This window comes from Pelophylax lessonae (assembly GCF_965119305.1).
Source record: "Pelophylax lessonae genome assembly, chromosome: 3".
In the NCBI taxonomy this organism is placed as follows: Eukaryota; Metazoa; Chordata; class Amphibia; order Anura; family Ranidae; genus Pelophylax; species Pelophylax lessonae.
In genome coordinates this window covers 98,169,023-98,195,767 of record NC_138770.1, presented here as the reverse complement: position 1 = coordinate 98,195,767, position 26,745 = coordinate 98,169,023, and the positions used below count along the sequence as shown (strand labels likewise).

General features: G+C 42.2%; 2 protein-coding genes across 2 annotated transcripts in view; one reads left to right on the top strand and one right to left on the bottom strand.

The window, feature by feature from the left end:
• The window catches only part of SLC35F6 (solute carrier family 35 member F6), a 49,791-nt gene extending 45,002 nt beyond the window's left edge, over positions 1–4,789 (top strand). Inside the window, exons 5-6 of the mRNA XM_082251186.1 lie at positions 1,506–1,616; positions 4,261–4,789. Of these exons, the coding sequence (XP_082107312.1) occupies positions 1,506–1,616; positions 4,261–4,718 (569 nt within the window). The 3' untranslated portion in view covers positions 4,719–4,789. The remainder of the gene's footprint in view (positions 1–1,505; positions 1,617–4,260) is intronic.
• Positions 4,790–20,529: 15,740 nt separating this feature from the next.
• Positions 20,530–26,745, bottom strand: part of CLU (clusterin) — a 66,111-nt gene continuing 59,895 nt past the window's right edge. Inside the window, exons 7-9 of the mRNA XM_082249636.1 lie at positions 24,923–25,152; positions 24,224–24,390; positions 20,530–20,785 (exon numbers count right to left, since the gene is read on the bottom strand). Of these exons, the coding sequence (XP_082105762.1) occupies positions 20,773–20,785; positions 24,224–24,390; positions 24,923–25,152 (410 nt within the window). The 3' untranslated portion in view covers positions 20,530–20,772. The remainder of the gene's footprint in view (positions 20,786–24,223; positions 24,391–24,922; positions 25,153–26,745) is intronic.

Here is a 26,745-nt window from a genome sequence, read left to right as displayed (position 1 = left end):
AAACAAAATTAGTGCTGCTGTGCCACAAAAAAAAAAAACACAATGCTGATGCAGAAGGAATAGCACCTGCGACACAAAAGGGGGGACAGCAACTATGCCCTAAATACAATTAGGGCTGCTGCGCCACAAAAAAAGAAAACCCCGGTCGACGCAGAAGGAATAGCACCTGCGATGCAAAAGGGAGGACAGAAATTATGCCCTAAACAAAATTAGTGCTGCAGTGCCACACAAAAAAACACAATGCTGACACAGAAGGAATAGCACCTGCGACACAAAAGAGGGGACAGCAGTTATGCCCTAAATAAAATTAGTGCGGCTGTGCCACAAAAAAAAACCCTTCACTGCTGACGCAGAACTAATAGCACCTGCTATACAGAAGGGGGAGTACTAATATTGCAGCAACAGAATCTAATGCTGCAAAATAAAAAAATTGAAAAGAAAAAAATGCCAATGAAAAAACAAAACAAAATGGGATCAGTGGGGTGACACAGACGTGTTGTTTACACCAACACTTCAGTGGCCCCACTACACTGTGTTACACAAGAATCACAGCACAGCACTACACTGACTGCACTACACTGTGTTATACAAAAATCAGCCCTACACTACACTGCAGTACACTGTGTCATACAAGATAAATCAGCACAGCACTACACTACATTGACTGTCCTACACACAAGAATCAACACAGTACTACACTAAACTGACTGCAGTACACTGTGTTATACAAGAATCAGCCCTACACTACACTGCAATGACTGAATTAAATATGAAAGCGCAATCCACAAACACCTAATCCCCATTCCTAATCTCCACTAACACACTACACAAGGCTGCTGTGTAAGCAGCCTTATGTCGTGTGGGGCGTGGACTTAGCCCCTGAGCCATGATTGGGTACAGGCACCCTGCCTTTGGCCAATCATGGCTCTAACAGGACCTTCTGCTGTGATTGATCTAAGCATACAGGTCAGGTGCATGCTTTGGCCAATCACAAGGACTTAATGCACTGAAATCCCGCAGTGCATTATGGGGTGCTTATCGGCGGGCAAACTTCTCGCCGAGCGCCACATTTGTTTGTGTGTTCGGCGAATGTGCAGCCCATCCCTACTTTGTACTGTGGGAGATCAGATATAGTGAATGAAGGATTCTGGGTTTAGTAGCACTTTAAAGGATCAGAGGCAATCAGATTGCAGCTTTATGTAAATCAATGAACTTGCACACAAGTACAATTGTCCTTGTGTAGCAGTACTACAGGAACCAGCAAAGGAGGGAAGCATCAAAAACTGCAGGATTACGGAAAGACCAACAACCAATCACTTGTCTAATGTGTTGTGGCCATTGTACACCCTGCAGGATTTAAGAAGGTATGTTTCTTTCACATGGTCACAAGGCTATTCTACCCTTGGTGAATGTTTTCCAACTACACAAAACTGCTAAAGTTTAGACTTTTTTGTACTGTGGAGCTATAATTATATTTTCCATTGACTGTTATGTTCTCCTTGCAGGTGATCTGCTTATTGTCATGGCTCAGATCGTTGCATCTATCCAGATGGTGCTAGAGGAAAAATTTGTCTACAAACATAACGTACATCCCCTCCGAGCTGTGGGAACCGAGGGTAAATAGTGCTCCACTAGCTGTTCTGTATTGTCTATAAATTGTGTTCCAATTGAGGCCACAGCAGCAAGTTTGCTTTGAACCCATCCTTCACCCTACAGTATACACTTACCTTTCCTTCACTCCCCTGCCACTTTGTTTAGCATTGAGAGACAAAGGAAAAACCTGGTCCTTCTGGGCATGGTTCTGACACAAATGCTTCTTTATGTAAAAGACAAACCTCTTGGGATCCAGTGTGTGCAGACATTGTGTCAATGTGCTGGGTCAAAAAGAGTCAAATATAATTTTTTGCAGCTTGGCATTGCATTTTTTTCATGGGGGGTGCAGAAAATCATACTACATACACAAAACATCAAATAACAAAAAGGCTATGGACAAGCATGTGACTTGCTTCATGTAACAGCACTGGTCCTATGACAACATATGAAAATTAGGGCTTCTCAAAAGCATCTTGTATATCCTCTTGTCGGCTCTCCTCCCATTCTGGGTGCTGGCCCCTCCAAGAGCACATCTCACTCATCCCCTGTAAAAATTGTAAAAATAAGCACAGGACTGCATTCCACGTAGATCAACTTCATCCTCTGGTAAACATACAGAATTCAGCTACAGTTCCTGTATCTTGGCCACGCTCATTTGATGCATTTTACTTGGATTAGGCAAAATGTACATTGGCACAATCAAAAAACATGACACAGCGCAAGGCAAGAGACCCACACAGGGGTCACGAAGAGACATTACAGCATAGTGACATGTCAGAGAATACACAAGTGTCAAAAAATCTGATCTAAGATAAACGATGGCTAGTAAACCACCTAATCAGTCACAGCAGTAGAGGGTGCCGCCAACCATTTGGCCTAAACTCTTTTGTTATTTTTTGGGGTAGCCTCTATGTGACGATGTGTCTTTGTACAGAGGGGCAGCACATTGTTTACCTGTTTTTTCCACAAAAAAAGTGAGGGGGGAGCCTGTTGCTTTCAACACAGGGTGATGGTTTTTTCAAAAAAATAAGAGGCCCAGTAGGGTCCGTTTGGCCACTCTGGGTACCAGCTCCTCCAATAGCCCTAGCAGACACATTTTTGAAGGTGGAACAATGGAGACATTTAGTAATTCATTTATCACAGAGAGTATTTGTGACCAGTAGGCACTGATCACCGGGCAGGCCCAAAATATGTGGATAAAATCCCACGGAGCATTGTCACAGCGCCAGCACTCCATGGAAAGGGATGTTCTCATTTTGTGCAAATAATAGGGAGTAAGGTATGCCCTTTGAGCGATCTTATACTGTATGAGACAGTCTCTTAAAGAGACAGGAATTTTGAATGGCAAATTAAACTGACCAATTTAACTCTTTCCCGAAACAGCTACTGTAAATTCAAAGCATACCTCTGGTGATAACTGTCACTGTGAAATTTCAAGCCCTCGAATGGCTATTGTCAGATCTGCATAGTGTAGCACCATGGTGGCTGCAGATAAAACAGAGGCTAAGATGGCACCTTTGCTGTAAAGAACAGAAGGATATTTTTTCACTTTAAAGTGAAAAATAGTGGTCACTGTGGGTAGCAGTAGTCTGTGTATTCTCCATACACTGGCTGAGCTTCTCATAGGTTTACTTTAAGCTTGGGTTACTTGGATCATGAAAATAAATACAAACACCAAATAAATGGCAAAATTGTCTGCAGGACAATCTGCAGAACATAATTTAAACCAGATAGAACAGTCCTAAACATTAGGCTTACCAAACATTGGATCAACAAGTTCATATTGTAATTTAAAAAAATGTCCGTCAAGCGCTATGCTGGATGACCAACCACATCGAATCAACAGGTTGACGAAAGTCAGTAAACTGGGAGATTGGGTAGGTTGCCCTTTGCTGCTCCTGATAAGATGTCACCAGAGGTGGGTTGCAGCACTTATTATTTAGATGAGAGCAGAATACAGATCACAAGCCTGCCACTTTAGATATACCAGATCAGGATCCTTCAAGAAAAGCACCAACCAATAGCAACAATGGACCTAAAAAATCCCTGTGGTTAGTGGTACAAGGACTAGTGTGTCTTACCATGTAGGGGCTTTGTTAGACACTACAGTCCCTTACACATTCCCATAATACCCAGGATTGCAAGAAGCAAAAGTATTGCAAATGCAAGAATGAACATATGGGTTAATTTTTTGTAGACATGACAATAACTTCTTAAAGCTGGAATTCCAGCAAATAATAAAAATACCAATGGAGTAGAGAGCAGAAATGTAATCTCATCAGTCTGTTGATGCTTTTTCATTGTCAAGTCACAGTATTGGAGGTGGGGAGGTGACCAAGGTGTGTTCCTTAACTGAAGCAGAGAAAAATCAGGTCAGCAGACTGGCTCTGGAAATCTCAGGACGTGACAGGCAAAATTACAAATCTTTAGGCAGGTAATAGTTCTCCTGGAAGACCAACTAATGGTAAAGCTGAAAACCTCCAGAGGTTAGTGATACTGATAGGTGAGCCAATGTGTCTGGCAAGGCCTCTATGTAGGGTCTTGCTAGATACAACAGTCCCTTTCACTAGTTTAATTAGCCCTTTGCCTGGAGTTCAGCTTTAAAATGAGCTCTTGCTGAAAACACATTGTTGTCTTCCTTCATTAATAAAAACATTCTCTCTTTAGGTCTCTTTGGGTTTATCATTCTGACCATCCTGTTGATCCCCTTCTACTACATTCCTGCCGGTGGCTTCAGTAGCAGTGAACGTGGAGTTCTAGAGGACTCGATAGATGCCTTCTGCCAGATGGGTCGCCAGCCTCTAATCATCCTGGCCCTGCTGGGTAATATCATCAGCATCGCCTTCTTCAACTTTGCCGGGATCAGTGTGACCAAGGAGATGAGTGCCACCACCCGCATGGTGATAGACAGCTTGAGGACTGTGGTCATCTGGGTCGTCAGCTTAGCTGTGGGTTGGGAGCAGTTCCATCCGCTACAGATTCTGGGCTTTATCATCCTCTTGTTAGGAACGTGCCTTTACAATGGACTCCACAAGCCACTCATGTGCGCACGGTGCAAGGAGCAGAGCGAGGAGACAGAAGGCCTTCTGAATGGAGAACGGACAGTTATTAATGGAGACTCTTAATGGAGTCAACCTAGATCCCTGGCATTAGATTATAATTTTATTGTGCAGCCAAACTTTTTCCTGAGAACTGTTTTTTTTTACTATCAAAGAACGTTCCAGTTTTATTTGAGGATGGTGGACACAGAAGGACTTCAGATTAAAAAAAAACAACTTAGTAAATCTTAAAGGGGGTTTGTATTTTGGGCAAAATGCAGTTAAACACCTGTAATTATATTTGACTATTTAAGTATACCCATTTGAAAACAAGTGCCTGCTGTTTATAAATTCAGCACCTAAATACTTTTCTTGGGGCAAAGACTTTTCCACAATTTATTAATTATGAGAAAAAAAAATATTGATGAAAGGGTTCCATGTTGATACAGAAGATGGATTAGGGCTGCCTTCATACTTCAGTATGCATGATGTTTTACACATTAATGCACATTAAGACATGATACAACACGTGACCTATGAGCATTGTGGTGCATCACCATTCATTGTCAATGACAGCGCATTACACACATATGAGCAAAACAACCTTCCCCTCAGCACAAGAAAAGAGGCAGGAAAGTTTCTGGCCCCTTAGATGTGTGCTGATGGCTTACTGAGAATCAATAGGTGTTCTTAATGCAATATAAGTCAGTGCACCAACACAAGGGCAAAAGTAAACAAGTGAAAATGGTATTAATAATGACAATCAGCATGTGAAGGGCCATTCTTGTCAGACCAACTTTTGTTCTGTGAGGAGGTGAGCTGTAATTTCAATAGAGGAAGGCCTACAGACATAGTGTATCTAGATTTCACTAGGGTAATACAGTACTCCATAAACCCTTTATTTACAAATTGAGATCTATTTGCATTGAAGAAATTGTATGCACGTGGATAAAGACTCATTGCAGGAACGTATCCAGAGAGTAGTGATAAATGGATCTTCTTTTAAAATGGTTGTGAGTGGGGTACCCCATAGCTCTGCCTTGACATCAATTTTGTTTAACTTGTTCATAAACAATATAGAGGTTGGAATAAATAGTTCAATCTCAGTGTTTGCTGACGATACCAAGATTTTCAGTGCAGTAATTCCACAACAGCATATAGCAACTTTACAAGAAGACCTCATTAAAATAGAGGGGTGGGCAGCTGTATGGCAGATGAGGTTTAATATTAAAAACTGTAAAGTAACGCACTTGGGAGTTAAAAATATTTATGCAAGTTACTTTCTAGGGAGAGAACCTCTGGGGTAATCGAGGATGGAAAAGGAGTTGGGGGTCATTGTAGACCATGCCATACATTGCCTTGTAGACTTGCAATGCCAAGCTTCAGCAGGCAAGGCTAGTAGACTATTATCAATCATTAAAAAGAGTATATGTGCAAGAGAGAAAACCATAATTCTACCTCTTTACAAAACTCTGGTTCTGCCATATCTTGAGTATGCAGTTCAGTTTTATAGAAGGATGTCAACAATGGTAGTTCTTATATTTCTTTTCAGTACAGGTTTACTATAATTGTATGCACATAGACTGGCAATGAGTTGGTGTTTGGGAATGTTGTCTTAATTAAAATTGTATATGGTATAGTCAAAGGGTCAGGAATGCAACTTACTTTATTACTTTTGCAATCTACACTGTTCTTGCTCCAGTTAGTCTATTTCATCATCAGTGTACATGTTTAATGCGCCGCTCAGAGAAAATGAGACAGCGTCAGCCAGTGTGCTCGATGTGTCGAAAATGCAAAAATTCTGCAGGAGGGTGTATCAATGTATACTATAACAATTAGTGTGCTCAATGATTTTTACTTTAACATTTGGTCTTGTTCTATTCAGAGCTGTCAATGGTCAATAGCAATCCACATAAACCAAAAGGTAGAAACTTGGCATGACAGGCCGAGGTATGTAGTTTCAAATTCTACAAAGTGCTACAGGTTGCCTAGAGGTTTAACAGCAACATTTTAGTATTGACAGGGAACCCAGCTTACCATGCCTTACATTCCCTACTCATTCTCCAGTTTAATTATTGCAATCTGCAGGAAGCATTATATAATTTACAGCAGACCTGTACTATAGCAAAAATGTTATACCCAACAAATATGTACATACTTTATAAGGGAAAGTGTTGGAAATCGTATTTGCTCTTTAATTGGTAGAATCTCATAATTGGTCACGTGGTCCCCAAGGCCCTTCAGCAGAGACTACACGATCAATCAAAGGCATTGAACATATGACCCAGAGCCAAAGGGAGGATACTAATGAGTACATAAGCTGGCAAGTTTTTTACACCTTCACTCGCATACAACTTACTTGCAGGGTAGTGAAATGAGGTTATGAAAGGGCTTAATGCAAACCTGATGATTAATAAATAATAACATGAAAAACATTATTAAAGAAAACAGATCCACTTTAAGCACATTTTCCATGTTCATAGGTAGCATTAGCAATGCACTGATTGGTTTTATTTGGTTTTATTGGTTTTACTGTGTATATAGAGCACATTGCATGTCATGCTTAGATCACCGAACAGTACATATATTATTATTTATACATTATTCAAATTAAAACTGTAAATTAGATTATATAAATAGGCTTCCTAATTAAAAGTGTCCAAAAAACACATTTTCTGTCTTAGAACATTCACATCCTTTCCATCATTCATTGTCCCATGCCCCACCAGAACCACGATGAGAGGAAGCTGATTTGTTGCTGAGTGGAAACAGAACAGTGCTTCTGATAATTAAGACTCAGTGTTGTTTATATTTAATGTATTCGCTTTAAAACAAATTATATATAGGTTTATATTATACATGAGAATTGCACAATGACCATCTAGACTGACTTAGAATAAAAAATATAAACTGTGTGGGTGAAAAGTTGCATGACAAAACTCTATAGTAATGTCCATACTGTAACTTTCTGATTGTTTGCCTATATGCAGAATAAAATGGCTGGACCAAATGGACTGATATGTTTGGTTATTTACAAAAATATCTTATCCCAGGGTGTATCATGGCTGTGTGTATCATATTCGCACTCATGGCCTATTTACTTTAAAAAAAAAGAATGCACTGTCTCTTTAAGTACATATTGCAACGAATGAATAATTAATATTCACATGAGAAATCCAAAAATATCTCAGAAAATTTGCAAAATAGCAATAATAAAGATCTCAAGTGCTACTCAGTTCACAGTTCATATATACAAAATCATGAAAATCAAGTGTCCATACACAAAGTGAATGTGCCAAGTGCAAAAAAATTGAATGAATGTTTGAATACAATTAAAAATAAAAATAACTAAATATCAGTTCATATTTTCAAAGCAAGTCCATCTGTACTCAAAAACAAAACTAGTGCTTGAATGTCTCGGATGTGCCCCTTAAGCCAAAGAGACTGCTTACCAGAACGTTATGATCTCACAAAATGAGATCATCAGTGCTTTTTGCGTATTGCACTTATGAGAACCGACACTCTCACTTTCTGAACATGTAAGCCACCTCTGCCTGTGGTGTCCGGAGGTGAAAAAGTAGCCATTGGTCTAGATTCCAACAGCAGACTCCGGTATGCCTATATATCAAAAGCAAGGAAGAGCTGCATTGTAGCTAAAGAATTTATTGATTAAAAAAGTATTACCCTTACAAAGCATGAAGAGCATTCAAGCATTGAACCCAGATAAAAACGATCACAATGTCTCCCAACATGCCCATGTGTGCTGACGTCACACTGCTAGCTTTGCCCGACACGTTTCCCAATACAAGGCATGAACTGAGGCCACATGGGCCACTGCCCAGGGCAGTACCAAGCCTTTACATTTCCAAATAGTGATGACAATTTCCTTCATCTGGCCACCTCTGGGCATTTGTGGCTAAATGAAGCCCACTAGCTATGTGGGAAAAGGGGTACAGGTGGTGTTGATAGTAACTTTTGAGACTCTGTAGTTCTGGAGAAGAAACCATCTCTTCTTTCTCTTATTTGATGGGCTGTAAATTAAAAGTAGTCCGGTATGTAACGCATACTCCATGCAGAGCCTTCTAGTTTGCAGTTCTGTAGGAGAGTGCAGTGGAGATGCAGCTGTAGTTCCCCGATTTACCAGCAGATGTTGCTACTTTAAGTGCTTGCTGCTTGGGCAAAAAATGTGATATAGCCCTTTAGGGTGGCACACCACTTTAGGTTGCTTGGCCACAATGCCCTACTAGTCTGGGATATTCCTAGAGGGCTATATAAATCAGTTAAAGGATTAGCGTGCTGGGCCTTCAGTCTGTGGGAAAAAGCAACAGCATATCTCATCTAGGAAGGAATCAGCTCCTTGTGCGCTAACCAATGGCTCAAATAAACAGAAACACACACAGGGAGCTGCCACACTCAAATGTTCCCCCCACATGTGTTTACAATAGATAAAGAACAATGTGGCGCTCACTTTGAATCAATAACAAAAGGATAAGGCTACCACCTGACCCACTAGCAAAAATATATATATATATACATATATATATATATATATATATATATATATATATATATATATATACACATGCAGTATCTCACAAAAGTGAGTACACCCCTCACAATATTTGTAAATATTTTGCTATCTTTTCAAGTGACAACACTGAAGAAATGACACTTTGCTACAATGTAAAGTAGTGAGTGTACAGCTTGTATAACAGTGTAAATAAGCTGTCCTCTCAAAATAACTCATCACACTGCCATTAATGTCTAAACCCAAGGCAACAAAAGTGAGTACAACCGTAAGTAGAAATGTCCAAATTGGGCCCAAAGTGTCAATATTTTGTGTGGCCACCATTATTTTCCAGCACTGCCTTAACCCTCTTGGGTATGGAATTCACCAGAGCTTCACAGGTTGCCACTGGAGCCCTCTTCCACTCCTTCATGATGACATCACTGAGCTGGTGGATGTTAGAGACCTTGCGCTCCTCCACCTTCCATTTGAGGATGCCCCACAGATGCTCAACAGGGTTTAGGTCTGGAGACATGCTTGGCCAGTCCATCACCTTTACTCAGCTTCTTTAGCAAGGCAGTGGTCATTTTGGAGGAGTGTTTGGGGTCGTTATCATGTCGAAATACTGCACTGTGGCCTAGGCTCTGCTTCAGTAAGTCACAACACATGTTGGCATTCATGGTTCCCTCAATAAACTGTAGCTCCCCAGTTCTGGACCATGACACTCACACCACCATGCTTGACTGTAGGCAAGACACACTTGTCTTTGTACTCCTCACCTGGTTGCCGCCACATACGCTTTACACCATCTGAACCAAATAAGTTTGTCTTGGTCTCATCAGACCACAGGACGTGGTTCCAGTAACCCATGTCCTTAGTCTGCTTGTCTACAGCAAACTGTTTGCAGGCTTTCTTGTGCATCATCTCCTGAAGGGGTTTCCTTCTGGGACGACTGCCATGCAGACCAATTTGATGCAGTGTGCGGCGTATGGTCTGAGCACTGACAGGCTGACCCCCCACCCCTTCAGCCTCTGCAGCAATGCTGGCAGCACTCATGTGTCAATTTCCCAAAGACAACCTCTGGATATGACGCTGAGCACGTGCACTCAACTTCTTTGGTCGACCATGGCGAGGCCTGTTCTAAGAGGAACCTGTCCTGTTAAACCTCTGGATGGTTTGGCCACCGTGCTGCAACTCAGTTTTAGGGTCTTGGCAATCTTTTTATAGCCTAGACCAGGAGTGTCAAACTAAATTTCATCGCGGGCCGCATCAGCAATATGGTTGTCCTCAAAGGGCCGGGTATATCTGTAAGCTTAGATGTCCACTGCACCCCACACCCTCTTACACCTTTACATGAGATGTCAGGAGCCCCCCCACCATCATAAGTCAAGAGTCATTAACTCTTCCTTACATCACAATGCACCCCCCTACCTTGTTCTACTGCCAGGAAGAAGAAGGTGGATCTGGGAAGAAAAAAGTGCAAGGTCTGGGGGAGGGCTGGAGTCAGCTTCCAGAGACTGCTGAATGCTGAGACTAGGGGAGGCAGAGACAAGGTGGTGTTGCGCCTGCACAGAGAGCTAGGAAGAGTTCTGCCCTCCTCTCTGCTGCAGACTGCTGAGAAGGGGGGGGGGGTAAAGACCAGCCTTTCTGCATTAGCACAGAGAAGCGCAGGATTTGGCAAAGGAGTTCTGTCCTCTCTTCTGCCAGCTACTGAGACAAAGTGGGGGCAGAGACGGTGGGAGAGGTGCGAGGGCCACATGAAATGGCCTGGAGGGCCGCATTCGGCCCGCGGGCCTTGTGTTTGACACCTGTGGCCTAGACCATCTTTACGTAGAGCAAAAATTATTTTTTTTAGATCGTCTGGAGTTCTTTTCTATGAGGTGCCATGTTGAACTTCCAGTGACCAGTATGACAGAGTGAGAGCGATAACACCAAATTTACTACACCTGCTCCCCATTCACACCTGAGACCTTCTAACACTAACAGGTCACATGACACCGGGGAGGGAAAATTGCTAATTGGGCCCAATTTGGACATGTTCACTTAGGGATATACTCACTTTTGTTGCTAGCGGTTTAGACAATAATGGCTGTGTGTTGAGTTATTTTGAGGGGACAGCAAATTTACACTGTTATACAAGCTGTACACTCAATACTTTACATTGTAGCAAAGTGTCATTTCTTCAGTGCTGTCACATGAAAAGATATAATAAAATAATTACAAAAATGTGAGGGGTGTACTCACTTTTGTGAGACGCTGTATATACTATCTCACAAAAGAGAGTACCCCCCCCCCCCCCACACACACACACATACACATTTTTGTAAATATGTTATTATATCTTTTCATGTGACAACACTGAAGAATTGAAATTTTGGTACAATGTAAATTAGTGAGGGTAAGGCTTGTATAACAGTGTAAATTTGCTGTCCCCTCAAAATAACTCAACACACAGCTATTAATGTCTCAATCACTGGCAACAAAAGTGAGTACACCCTAAGTGAAAATGTCCAAATTGGGCCCAAAGTGTCAATATTTTATGTGGCCACCATTATTTTTCAGCACTGCTTTAACCCTCTTGGGCATGGAGTTTACCAGAGCTTCACTGATTGCCACTGGAGTCCTCTTCCACTCCTCCACAATGACATCACGGAGCTGGTGGATGTTAGAGACCTTGCACTCCTCCACCTTCCGTTTCAGAATGCCCCAGAGATGCTCAATAGGGTTTAGGTAAGGAGACATGCTTGATCAGTCCATCACCTTTACCCTCAGCTTCTTTAGCAAGACAGTGGTTGTCTTGGAGGTGTGTTTGGGGTTGTTATCATGTTGGAATACTGCTCTGTGGCTCAGTCTCTGAAGGGAGGGGATCATGCTCTGCTTCAGTATGTCACAGTATATGTTGGCATTCATGGTTCCCTCAATGAACTTTAGCTAACAAGTGCTGGCAGCACTCATGCAGCCCCAGACCATGACACTCCCACCACCATGCTTGATTGTAGGCAGACACACTTGTCTTTGTACTCCTCACCTGGTTGCTGCCACACACGCTCGACACCATCTGAACCAAATAAGTTAATTTTGGTCTCATCAGCCCATAGGACATGGTTCCAGTAATCCATGTCCTTAGTCTGCTTGTCTTTGGCAAACTTTTTGCAGGCTTTCTTTAGAAGAGGCTTTCTTCTGGGATGACAGCCATGCATACCAATTTAATGCAGTGTGTGGTGTATGGTCTGAGCACTGACAGGCTGACCCCCCACCCCTTCAACCTCTGCAGCAATGCTAGCAGCACTCATACGTCTATTTCCCAAAGACAACCTCTGGATATGACGCTTAGCACGTGCACTCAACTTCTTTGAACGATCATGGCAAGGCCTGTTCTGAGTGGAACATGTCCTGTTAAACTGCTGTATGGCCTTGGCCACCGTGCTGCAGCTCAGTTTCAGGGTCTTGGCAATCTTCTTATAGCCTAGGCCATCTTTATGTAGAACAACAATTTTTCCTCAGAGAGTTCTTTGCCATGAGGTGCCATGTTGAACTTCCAGTGACCAATATGAGAGAGTGAGTGCAATAACTCCAAATTTTACAACTGCTCCATATTCACACCTGAGACCTTGTAACACTAGCGAGTCACATGACGCCGGGGAGGGAAAATGGCTAATTGGGCACAATTTGTACATGTTCACTTAGGGGTATACTCACTTTTGTTGCCAGCAGTTTAGACATTAATGGCTGTGTGCTGAGTTATTTTGAGGGGACAGCAAATTTACACTGTTTTTCACTTTACATTGAAAAAAGTGTTGTTTCTTCAGTGTTGTCACATGAAAAGATATAATAAATATTTAAAAAAAATGTGAGGGGTGTACTCAATTTTGTGAGATATATATGTACAAAAGGATACAGTTGTATGTATCGCAGCACGGTCAAGAACGCATACCCAATTCCGCTGATTACTGAATTGTTTAACCACCTCAAAGGAGCAACGGTCTTTACCAAGCTTGACTTAAGGGCCACGTATAACCTCGTAAGGATCAAGGAGGACGACGAGTGGAAGACCGTGTTTAATACCAGAACCGGTCATTACAAATCTCTGGTGATACCTTTTGGCTTGTGCAATGCGCCTGCTGTCTTCCAGGAGTTCATCAATGATGTATTTCTTGATATGTTGCAGCAATGCGTGGTGGTCTATTTGGACAACATCTTTATTTACTCAGACTCCATTGAATCACACTATCTGGATGTCTGACGGGTGCTGCAACGGTTACTTGAGAATGGCCTTTTCTGTAAGCTTGAGAAATGTGAATTCCACCAGTCTTAGGTTGCCTTCTTGGGCTACATCATTTCTGCTGAGGGGTTCTCTATGGACCCTCAGAAGGTTTCGACTGTTCTACAGTGGCCCACCCCAGTGATCTCCATTCCATTCAGCATTTCCTTGGGTTTGCCAACTATTATCGGAAATTTATCAGGAACTTTTCTTCTTTGACCAAACCCATCTCAGAGGGATTCCCACAATTGGGCGCCTGCTGCCATCCAAGCTTTTGAGGCCCTCAAGTCTGCTTTCACTTCAAATCCCATTTTGTCTCATTGCAATCCTGGTTTGCCCTTTGTCCTAGAGGTGGATGTGTCTGAGATGGGAGTAGGCACCCTCCTGTCTCAGCGTCGGACACCCGATGGACGCTTACTTCCTTGTGTTTTCTACTCCAAGAAGCTGTCTCCAGCTGAATGCAATTATGAGATTGGAGACAGAGAAGTCTTTGCTATTATCTTCAAAGAATGAAGACACTTGCTCAAAGGTTCTGTGGTTCCAGTTTTCATTCTCACTGATCATAAGAATCTGACGTATCTCTCGGAGGCCAATAGGCTCACACCCCATCAGGCCAGATGGGCCTTGTTCTTGTCTCGTTTTAACTATGTGGTCTCCTATTTGCTCAGCTCCAAGAATGTTAACGCGGATGTTGTACTAACTTAACCTCTCCTGTTGGAGAACAGATATTGGCTGCCCAAGCTGATGCTCCCACAGAGAGACCTGCTGGCAAATGTTTTGTACCCGAGGGGTTGCGCATCAGACTGTTGCACACATACCACAATTCCAAGACTGCCAGTCATCCTTGTAAGAACCAGATGTCCTGGGCTATTTCTCGTCAGTTCTGGTGGCCATCTCTCGCACTGATGTTGCTGCATATGTGGCTGCTTGTTCAGTCTGTGCCCAGAACAAATCTCCTCTGCACCTTCCCTTAGGCCTACTGCATCCCATTCCCAATGGGGAGCATCCCTGGTCTCACCTGGCCATGGATTTTATTGTGTAAAGTCCCGCATCTCGAGGTTACACGGTTATCCTCATGGTTGTTGACCAGTTCTCCAAGATGTGCCACTGTGTTCCGTTTAAGCGACTTCCTACCACCCAGGAGCTTGCCTCAGTGTTTGCCAGGGAGGTCTTCCATTTACACAGGTTGCCTAAGGAGATTGTCTCAGACTGTGGGAGCCAGTTTGTCTCCAGGTTCTGGTGCGCCTTTTGCTCCCAGTTGGGTATTTGACTCTCCTTCTCCTCTGCCTACCATCCGCAGTCTAATGGTGCAGCTGAGCATTCCAACCAAGCTCTAGAGAAATTTCTCTACTACTATATCTCTGACCATCATGACAATTGGGTTGATCTACTACCCTGCGTGGAGTTTGCCAGGAAGTCTGCCATCAACTCGTCTTCCGGAATGTCTCAGTTCATGACCAATTATGGGTTCCAACCCGCTGTGTTGCCCTGAGTCGTTCTGGGCACAGGACATTCCAGCTGTGCTCTCCGTCCCTCTTGGGTGCAGATTCAAGAGTCTTTACGGGTCTCGGCACAGAGTCAAAAGCTCCAGGCTGACAAGAGAAATGTATCTGCTTCTTAGTACCAGGTCAGGGAGAGGGTGTGGTTGTCGAGCCGTAATCTCAACCTCAGGTTGCCTACTCCAAAACTGGCACCCCATTTTGTTGGGCCTTTTTGCATCCTCCATAAGGTGAACCTGGTGGCCTATGCCCTTGATCTTCCCCCTGGCATGCCTATCTCCAGTGTCTTTCACGTGTCACTTTTGAAGCCACTGGTTTACAATCACTATACTTCTTCACTTCCCAGTCCTCGTCCCATCCCTATGGGCAATCATGAGGAGTATGAGGTTAGCAGCATCTTGGATTCTCGTTTGTTCTGAGGTCAGGAGTGCTCCTGGGTTCCCTCCGCTGATGTTCATGCTCCTGCCCCTCTCTGTGCTTTTCATGCTTACTTTCCTCAGAAACTGTTTTTTGCTCCGCGGAGGAGGGTCCGTTGAGGAGAGGGTACTGTTAGGGTCTTACCTTGCCTTCCTGTTGGCAGCCATTTTGGACATGTGCAGACTGCTGCCTCTTAAAGACTCTGATTGCATCACTTCCTGCTGCCTGGTCGTCGCACATTGATGATGTCACACACCTGTTTATATCTATCACCTGCTGGGTTGTTATCATTGCCGTTGTGTTTGTGCTTCAAGGTGCATCTCTGTTAGCAGTCTTTTGTTCTCTGTGTTCCTCTTGGCATTAGCTGGCTTGGCTGATGACTCTACTGGCTCTCGACTCGGCATCGGCTGATGAACCGGCTTTGGCAGATGACCCGGCTTTGGCAGACTACCCACTTCTGGATGCAACCCCAGCTTGGATGACTACCCGCTCCTGGACTTTTGGCGCCGGCGTGTTCCTGCTCTCATTTCCTCAATGTTGCTGTGCCATTATTGTTATTGTTGCTTCCTCCAATAAACTTCTTCAGTTTACCTGCATTCCCATATGGTCTGGTTTCCTTGCACCCTGACACTCATACTGGTCACTGGAAGTTCAACGTGGCATCTCATGGCAAATAATTCTCTGAGGATCGGAAAAAAGAATTGGTGCTCTACATAAAGATGGCCTTGGCTATGAGAAGATTGCCAAGACCCGGAAACTGAGCTGCAGCACAGTGGGCAAGACCATAAAAGGACAGGTTCCACTCAGAACAGGCCTCGCCATGGTCGACCAAAGAAGTTGAGTGCACATACTCAGCGTCATATGCAGAGGTTGTCTTTGGGAAATAGACGTATGAGTGCTGCCAGCATTGCTGCAGAGGTTGAGGGGGTGAGGGGTCAGCCTGTCAGTGCTCAGACCATATGCCGCACACTGCATCAAATTGGTCTGCATGGCTGTCGTCCCAGAAGGAGGCCTCTTCTAAAGATGATGCACTAGAAACCCCGCAAACAGTTTGCTGAAGACAAGCAGGCTAAGAACATGGATTACTGGAACCATATCCTGTGGTCTGATGCGACCAAGATAAACTTATTTGGTTCAGATGGTGTAAAGCGTGTGTGGTGACAACCAGGTGAGGAGTACAAAGACAAGTGTGTTTTCCCTACAGTCAAGCATGGTGGTGGGAGTGTCATGGTCTGGGGCTGCATGAGTGCTGCCAGCACTGGGGAGCTACAGTTCATTAAAGGGAATAATGAATGCCAACATGTACTGTGACATACTGAAGCAGAGCATGATCCCCCTCCCTTCAGAGACTGGGCCGCAGGGCAGTATTTCAACATGATTCTGACTAGAAACACACCTCCAAGGCGACCTCTGCCTTGCTAAAGAAGCTGAAGGTAAAAGTGATGGACTGGCCAGGCATGTCTCCAGACCTAAACCCTATTGAGAATCTGTGGGGCATCCTCAAATGGAAGGTGGAGGAGCGCAAGGTCTCTAACATTCACCAGATCCGTGATGTTGCCATGGAGGAGTGTAATACGTTGATATAAACAGTACAATTAATCAGAGACACAGCTCAACCAGTTATACAAAAGAGCAAGTGACAAGTTGATCCATGTATTGGAGGTCCAATGCGTTTCGCAGAGCATAGAATATTTTTCAATCTGCTTCTTCAGGGACCCTCAGCCTACTTTTGATTGTCACATAACTTCAAAGGAAGAAATACAGTATTTAAATATACATTCAGAAAAAATCTAAAAAATATCTCTGCAAATCAAACATAACAATGCTCACCAATTCTACCAAATGAAGCGAAAAAACGAGCTGTAAATGGCCACCCAGATACAAAGATATGCGCACATATGATGAAATGTCCGATACCACCCCAACGATAATGATAGTAGGGGTACGTGTCTGGTGGATACTGGGCTGTGCCTTGATAGCCTATATCGAAATAGCAACATCAGCGAATACTACAAAAAAGAAAATAAACAAGAAGAAAAAAGAGAAAAAATGGGAGAAATAGGAAAAAAGTGCTTTTTCCCTATTTCTCCCATTTTTTCTCTTTTGTCTTTATTGTTTTTGTAATATTCGCTATTTGGATATAGGCTATCAAGGCACAGCCCAGTATCCACCAGACACATACCCCCACTATCATTATTGTTGGGGTGATATCAGACATTTCATCATATGTGTGCATATCTTTGCATGGGTGGATGGCCATTTACAGCTCGTTTTTTTTGTTTCATTAGGTAGAATTGGTGAGCATTGTTATGTTTGATTTGCAGAAATATATGCATTTTAGATTTTTTTCTGAATGTATCTGTTTCTTTGAAGTTATGTGACAATCAAAAGTAGGTTGAGGGTCCCTGAAGAAGCAGATTGGAAAATATTCTATGCTCTGTGAAACGGGTTGGACCTCAAATACATGGATCGGCTGGTCACTTACTCTTTTGTATAACTGGTTGAGCTATGTCTCTGATTGATTGTACTGTTTATGTCAATGTATTACATGATTATATGGATGATTTTAATTGAATAATTACATTTTCTATGTTTTTTAACAAATATATGATAGTTTGCTCACTTTGTATGACAATCCCACATCCTTTAAAGTCCGCAATATATGAGAAGGGCCTTTAGCCTTCTTCATTTCTGGTTGTTATTCATATTTATATGGATGTGGATGTGATGGATTGCCTTTAGAACTGGCGGAATTGTCTGTGCTTTCTTGTCAGAATATACTGTACATATTATTTTTCACGTGGAATTGGACTTTCACTTTATATGGACTTTATTTCGATTTTCCCACTTTAGTTAGTACATTTGATTTAGAATTGTTGACATCCTTTGATCTATATTAATATTTTGATTTGATCACGGTCACAGACTTCTGTGTTCTTGATTTAACATTTTTTTATGGTATAACATGCATTAATACAACGCCATAATTGTAACACTAAGCATGTGCAGTCCTCTGGACATGCTGGGGGCTTCACTTGTGACTCCCCCCTAAGTTGACCAGTAGACAGAATTCTTTGCTATGTAGTTACAGAAAACGGCCACAGCTCTGACTTCTCTGTGAGAAAAATTTGTTTTACAATAATTTGCCTTCTTACTTTAATTTCTATTTAATTTTTTAAGAACCGTATGTTCAGTAAGGTAACAATAAAAGCAATTCTCTGGCCAGGACACACGTTTTTATAATTAGATGAATTAGTGAGGTATATTGCAGTCAGGTCCTGTCCTCCGGGAGATATCTGGTGTCTACGTCTCTCTTCGGATTACATGGGAAGAAAAGCCATTGCCCTTTTCAGATATTCCATCCCACTTTTATCAGTCGCCTTGCACATCATCTCCTGGAAGTTGTTGTTGCGAGCCTGGCTCTGGTGTGAAATAAACTCCGGTAATCTCGGTTTTCAGTTTCACAGCTCCAAACAAAAATTGGCCAGCAGATGGAAATAAGATCTCATATGTTTCCATGTGGCTTTAGTGAAGACTGGGAGATGGAATTGTAAGTTCTGCTGCTTTTGTGTGCAGGAAACATGAACTGTTTGTGTTTTTTATGTATCCAAATTTTACTTTCTCCTCTGAGACAGAACTCTTAAAGTAAACCAGTGTCATAAAATAAATCCCAACTATCCCCCCCACCATCCAACAGTATAGCAGGCTCCTCTACAGTAGATGTCTTAAAGTTGGAGTTTAATGGACAAAGAGATACATTCTTCCATCATTGGTGGGACTGTCCCTGTATTAAACCTTTCCGGACAGATATTCAGAATCTCATTACCAAAGTTACGCAACATCAGCTAGATGAAGACCCTCTTCAGATGTTATTTCATGCTACCCACCAGTACAAGTGATTCGTGATACCTCACTTATTCAACGCTGCTAAAAGCCTTATACCTCTACACTGGAAAACCTTGGTGGTTCAAATAGTTAGAGAATGGATACTCAAGGTGCAAGATATAAAGCTAGTGGAGGAATGGAGGTATCAATGTTCTGATAGAAATTCACAATTGTATATAATTTGGGTATTGTGTATAAACCTTACCACCTCTGACACCTACACTCAATTGATGTCATAATACTTTTGAGTATTCATCAGAAGGCTTTCACTTTCCGAGGCATTCCTTTATTGCGGTTGGCAACGGACGAAAATTTAGGTCATTCAAAGATCTCAGAGCTGTTGTGCTCTACTCTCCCTTTGGGAAGATTAGTGTTCCTCTCCAACCCGTTCCCTTTTTTTGTTTTTTTGTTTTCTGTTCCTTACTTTTTTCCCTTTTTCCCTCTCTCCTTATATCCTACCTTTTCTTTTCCATAATATTAAATGTCCATTTAATATATTCTCCAATAGCCATAAAGGATATAAATCCACTCTATGCTCAAAAAAATTATTTTATAAACCCATGTGTAACCTTGTAGAACTATCAGTGATATCATCATTGTACTGTACAGAGAACAGAGCTGTGGGAGAGACCCATCAGGCCACACCTACTACAGGAGGGGGCAGAGAAAAGACCAGTCACCCTGCACAAAGAGAGAGAGCAACAGTGACCGGTCTTTATTACTGGAAGCTCCTGCACAGAGGCAAGTTTTCACACTGGATTACTGCACAGATATGGAAGAAATAAACAAAGCACACCGAGATTCAAGAAGAGCATACGTTACTCTTGTATTTAGCCAATATTTGTTTATCCCGGAGATCAGCTTTAAATACAGCACAGGTGCTTTAAACAAAAGTTGTGCAAAGCTTTACTGTTTGTTTTCTTTATAAAGCAGCCAAAGCCTGAGTAAAAAAGCCTATCCCATGCCAGTATCCTGCAGAGAAGGACCCTTGCTTTCTGTGTGAAAGCAGTGGTCTCTCTACTGAGCATTCGAAACGCCCCCTGTTGATTTGGAGATTCAGCACCTAAGTCCGCAGGGAGCCTGAGCTTTGCTTATTGAGGAGCTCTAACTCAACAGGGGGCACCTCAGACCTATACAGAGAGACCACTGCTTCCACACACAGAGCACTACTTAGGCTCAGTTTGCTAACAGAAACTGTAAGACTTTGCACACATTTTGTTTTGATGCACCTGGAATAAATATAGCTGATTTAAAGGCTTAAGTAGTTCAACAACTTGAATGGAATAAAATGGAAATGGAAGCAAAAGGAGGAGACATTTTCAGCAAGGGTAACATTAAAGGTATTTTAATTGTTTTTGTACATTTTTTTTGGTCCCTACAAAAAAAGCAGCAAACATTAGTACCAGTAGTAGCAGTACGACAGTAGTAAGAGGAGGGTGTGCGCTGGACATTGAGAACGGCTGGATGCTTGTCTAGGCCTGGCTGGCTATCGGGAGAGGAGCGGCACAATCAACGTCTACCTGCATTGGAAATGGCTGTGGATTAAGGTGTGCCAGATTTCACTCTGTTCAATCAGGCAGCCTCACTGCGGAAGGAAGAACAGAGCAACATAGTGAGTAACATACAGACTCAAAGGGGTTATTTCACTAAAGGCAAATAGACTGTTTACTTTAAGGAAAAATGCACTTTGCAAGGAAATTATCCCCAGAGCTTATTGAATGAGTGAAGCTTTGATAACTTCCATCTTCCAATCATGTAGAAACAAAAATGCAGTTTTTTTGTTTGTTCGTTTTTCTTGCATATGATGGATATTCTTTGCAAAGTGAAATTTCACCACATTCACTAAGATCGGGGCCACATTTTGGCTCAGAAAATGTGAAAAATGCAGTTTTAGGCACCAGTTCATAAAAATAATAACTGAGAACTGGAGAAAGTGCAAAGAAGGGTAACCAACTGATAAGAGGGCATGGAGGAGCTCAGCTATGAGCATAGATTAGATGAACTGAATTTATTCTCTCTTGAGCAGAGGTGAATAAAGGGTTTGTAAAGCCAGAAGGTTTTTATTCTGAATTCATTCTATGCATTAAGATAAAAAGCCTTCTGTGTGCAGCAGCCCCCCTAATACTTATCTGTGGTCCCTCTCTGTCCATCAATGACCATGGGTGTCTCAGCAGTATGAGATTCTCCTTCCTGATTGGCCATTGTCTGCCGCCAATCAAAGTCAGCTAGCCAGTCAGAAGAGAGAGGGATCGGGGCTCTGTGTCTGAATGGACACAGGGTGCTGTGACTTGGCTCAGGTGCCCCCATAGCTAGCTGCTTGCTGTGGGGGCACTGAACAGGAGGGAGGGCCCAGGAGAGCAGAAGAGAGGCCCAAAAAGAGGATCTGAGCTGCTCTGTGCAAATCCACTGCAACAGAGCAGGTAAGTATAACATGTTGGTTATTTTTATAGGAGAAAATCGAGACTTTACAATTGCTTTAAGGGGGAATGTGATCACCATATATAAATACATAAGGGGATATATGATCACTATGTATAAATACATAAGGGGGAATATGATCACCATATATAAATACATAAAAAATAAATAAATACATAAGGGGAGATATGATCACTACGTATAAATACATAAGAGGGGATATCATCACCATGTATAAATACATAAGGGGGATATGATCACCATGTATAAATACATAAGAGGGGATATCATCACCATGTATAAATACATAAGGGGGATATGATCACCATGTATAAATACATGAGAGGGGATATGATCACCATGTATAAATACATAAGGGGGATATGATCACCATGTATAAATACATAAGGGGGGTATGATCACCATGTATAAATACATAAGGGGGATATGATCACCATGTATAAATACATAAGGGGGATATGATCACCATGTATAAATACATAAGGGGGGGTATGATCACCATGTATAAATACATAAGAGGGGATATCATCACCATGTATAAATACATAAGGAAGGATATGATCACTATGTATAAATAAGGGGGATATGATCAGCATGTATAAATAGATAAAGGGGGGAATATGATCAGCATGTATAAATAGATAAAGGGGGGATATGATCAGCATGTATAAATCCATAGGGGGGATATGATCACCATGTATAAATCCATAGGGGGGGATATGATCACCATGTATAAATACATAAGGGGAGATATGATCACCAGGTATAAATCCATAGGGGGGGATATGATCACCATGTATAAATCCATAAGGGGAGATATGATTACCATGTATAAATCCATAGGGGGGGGGGATATGATCACCATGTATAAATACATAAGGGGGATATGATCACCATGTATAAATACATAAGGGGAGATATGATCACCATGTATAAATCCATAGGGGGGGATATGATCACCATGTATAAATCCATAGGGGGGATATGATCACCATGTATAAATCCGTAAGGGGAGATATGATCACCATGTATAAATCCGTAAGGGGAGATATGATCACCATGTATAAATCCATAAGGGGAGATATGATCACCATGTATAAATCCATAAGGGGGATATGATTACCATGTATAAATCCATAAGGGGGATATGATCATCATGCATAAATATATATGGCTAGGAAATGTGGAATAGACTTACTCAATAACTAGTTCTGGCCAGCTCAGTAGATGGTTTAAAGAAAAAAAAAAGAGCTGGATGCATTCCTAAATGCACAAAATATAACTGGATACTAAAGTGTATAGGTAATAACGCCAAGGGTGATTGATGCAGGGAATACCCAATTGCCTCTTGTGGGTGAGGAAGGAATTTTTTTTCCCTCACTGAAGCAAATATAATCATGCTTTTTTGGAGTCTTTGCCTTCTTCTAGATCAACTTCTTGCCTTCTTCTGCTGGCTGAACTAGATGCACTTCTTTTTTGTTTTTTTTTAACCCCACTAACCCCACTAACCATAAAACTACTATTTAACTATATAACAGAAACTTGACTGTTGGGATCAGGGATGCAGAAGATAGCCCCGCTGACATCTCCAACAGAAGTAAGACCCTGCAGAGGATAAAAACATTCTGCCCATTATAGAAAACTAAAAATTTAGGTTGGAGATTTATTCATATGGAAAAAGAGTTTATAGCACAATCAGGTTAATCTTGTATGCATTTTCTTCTTGTGCATTGGTTTTACATTTAATTACATTCTTTCCCCCTATTTTCTTGGTATGCACATTTCTGTTTCTTTTATTTTTTCTGGCACTGAACATTTTGTTTTGAAATGTTGCCATTTTCCCCACATACTTGTACAATAGACCCCACAATAAGTTTAGCAAGAGTTGGAGATAGAGAACAATAATCTGCTTGCTACTGCAGATGCTTTGCTCTGCACCTACCAAAATTCTCTCCTTCTCTTCTGTTTTTTTTCCTCCCCTCTCCTGAAATAGAGTACTATGCATTGCTAAAGGACTCTGCTCCTTCCTCTATCTAATCTCCTCTCCTGAAATACTCTGTACTACTGGAGTACTCTGCTCCTTCCTCTATCTAACTCTTCTCTCCTGAAATACTCTGCATTGCTGGAGGGCTCCACTCCTTCCTCTATCTAACTCTCCTCTTCTGTAATACTCTGCACTGCTTGAGGACCCTGCTCCTTCCGCTATCTAACTCTCCTCAGCCAAAACACTCTGTACTGCTGGAGGACTCTGCCCCTTCCTCCATCTAGTTATCTTCTCCTCAAATACTCTGCTCTGGTAGAGGGCTCTGCTCCTTCCTCGATTTACCTCTCCTCTCCTGTAATACTCTGCACTGCTGGAGGACTCTACTCCTTCCTCTTTTTAATCTCCTCTCCTGAAAAACTCTGCACTGCTGGAGGATCTGCTCCTTCCTCTATCTAACTCTCCTCTCTGGAAATACTCTGCACTGCTTGAGGACTCTGCTCTTTCCTCTATCTAACTCAGCTCTCTGGAAATACTCTGCATTGCTTGAGGACTGCTGGAGTACACTGCTCTTCCAGTTTTGTTACATTGAATAAAACTTACATGACTTCTTTCTTAAATCGCTTCAAAGCTTCCTCAGCCACCAGCTCGCCGAACTTGGGATCCTCGATGGTGATGTGTCCAGGCACTGTGAAGGTGAAAGACTCAGAGTCGAACAGTTTGACTGTGACAGTGGTGTCAGATGGAGCCCCTCCACTGGAGCTATAGGCCTGTGAAAAGAGCATAATACCATTATTTATTACAAATAAAGTATCTGATCACATGGAGGGCCACAACAATAATTATACAACTGCAGCACAAGGACAGACAGACAGGTCAAAAGATATAAAGAAATAGAAAAAATGACTGCCACATATATGTGCGGTATATACATACATACATAAGGGAAAGGAGAGGGAGAGGGAAAAGAAAAAAAAGAAAGGAAAGGAAAGGAAAGCAAGAAGAAAATAAAGAGGAGGAGAAGAGAGGAGAGGATAGGTGAGGTGAGGCGAGGAGAGGCAAGGAGAGGGAAAGAGAGAAAGGAAAGCAATATGGCATAAAGGGAATTTTAAAACAAGAAAGGAATGGACGGGTAAGAAAAAAGGAAGGAAGGACGGAAGGAAGGAAGGGAGGGAGGGAGGGAGGAAGGGAGGGAGGGAGGGAGGGAGGGAGGGGGGAGGCAAAAAAGTAAGGGAGAAAGGGAAAGAAGGAAGGAAGGAAGGAAGGAAGGAAGGAAGGAAGAAAACTAGTCCCAGTACTCACTGTAGACACTTGGAAGATTCCTTTCATGTCATTTTCGGTGAGGTTGGCCAGCTTGGACACCCAGCTGTACTGGTGACTCAGGTCTTCCAAGACTCCAGTGGTATTCAACATCTTCTCTCGGAATCTCTGTAGCATATCGTCGTACAGCTTAGTATACTTCTCTGCTAAGTGAACAGAGTCTTCAAATTTCTCCCGCAGTTTTTCTTGCATCGTATTCTTTCCTGAGCAATCTGACATGGGCAAGAAAAAAAAGAAAAATCCTCAAATATTATCATCACCAATCTTTAGACAGTAATCACATCTTCCATAAGATACCCTTTTAGGTGGCATGGCACATCAGGCTGGAGAGGTTGTGTAAGCCAAGCCAATTTACCTAAAGTGCATCTAAACCCTATGTAACAAGGCTCATTGCAACTTAAATGGTGCATTTTTTCTAATACATTATCCTATTTGATCTTTATTGCAAGAAGTTCCTTTTTTCTGCCACAAGATGGAGCTTTATGAACTTGGGATTTATCATCAATTAAGAAGATTACATTTTGGGAGTTGTGGTTCCAGACAGAAATAACTCCATGGTTATACAAACCCAAAAACACTTCAGAGTCCACCATGCTGGTGTAGGGGAGGGGGTTATATAAATTAGAGTACTGGAGAAGCCAGAGGGGAGTCTGGGAAAAGAGACTGGTATGTGAAGAAGAGCAGGCCCTATCTGGGAGAGAGACAGGGAGAAAGGTACAGGAAAAGACTGTGCCTTACAGTAGAGACAGTGTCTGTTAGTTCCGGAGAAATGGTAAAGCTGCTGCCATCTGCCAAGACAAGTCTGTGTACATTTCACTGTGTGCGGGAGCCGGAGATCATTCTTAGGCCTAGTACTGGAGCCGCTGGAGACCCAGACCTGCTGATTTCTGCTGTGATGCCTAACGTCTCAAAAGTCTGTTACTGCATCGCAGAGGTACTGAATACTGCAGAAGTACACCTGGAATCAGCTCATCTTAAAGGGGGCCCCATTCATCACTGAAAGAGATTTGCTTCTACAAATAATGTGCTGAGGGTGAGTGGAATAAGAATCCTTTGTGTCACACTGACTGACTCTGTAGGTAAATCTATTGAAAGACAAACCACACTATCCCTCCTATAGGCACCACCAACTATCCCTTGATGTTCTGCAACCGTCCTGCTGCTCAGAATTTTAACCCTGAACATCTGGGATACATCTATTATTATAATTCCTGATAATGAACCCCTTGCTGGACACTTTGTTTATCAGTACCCTTAGGAGATCAGTGTGCTACAACCGTTTCTTTATTACAGAAAGCATTCTCTTTATTGCTTAAACTTATTCAAGAGCTCCAACGTGGCTGGCTGAAGATTTACTTTGAGAACTGCATTAGAGCACCTGTTACCCTCTTCGGTTAAGAGTTTATAGGTATTTTACTGCCATTGCATTATGCCTAGGCCCTAGCCTCCTCACCATAAGTGACTCTTGGCGACATTGTTCTATTGATACCAAATTCACCATCTCCTTAGGTTGTTCATTTCAAGTGGGGAAAGTTGCAGTTTATGCAGCCTTATCAAAATCTAAGGAGGCACTCCTACTGCAATAATTGATATTTGAACTATACATGCCAAACCGTGTACTGCATTGTGATTTCCTGTTGTTTTTGACTACTCATATTCTTAATATAACTTGTTATCATACTTCAAGGTCTCAAGTCTCAATTTCAGGGTGACCCTAAAGCGTTTACCAAACGTTGTCAATTTGTGTTTGTTGACGGGTATACCCGAGGTGTCAGAGGTACAGAGGTCTTTGTGGAGGTCAAGGT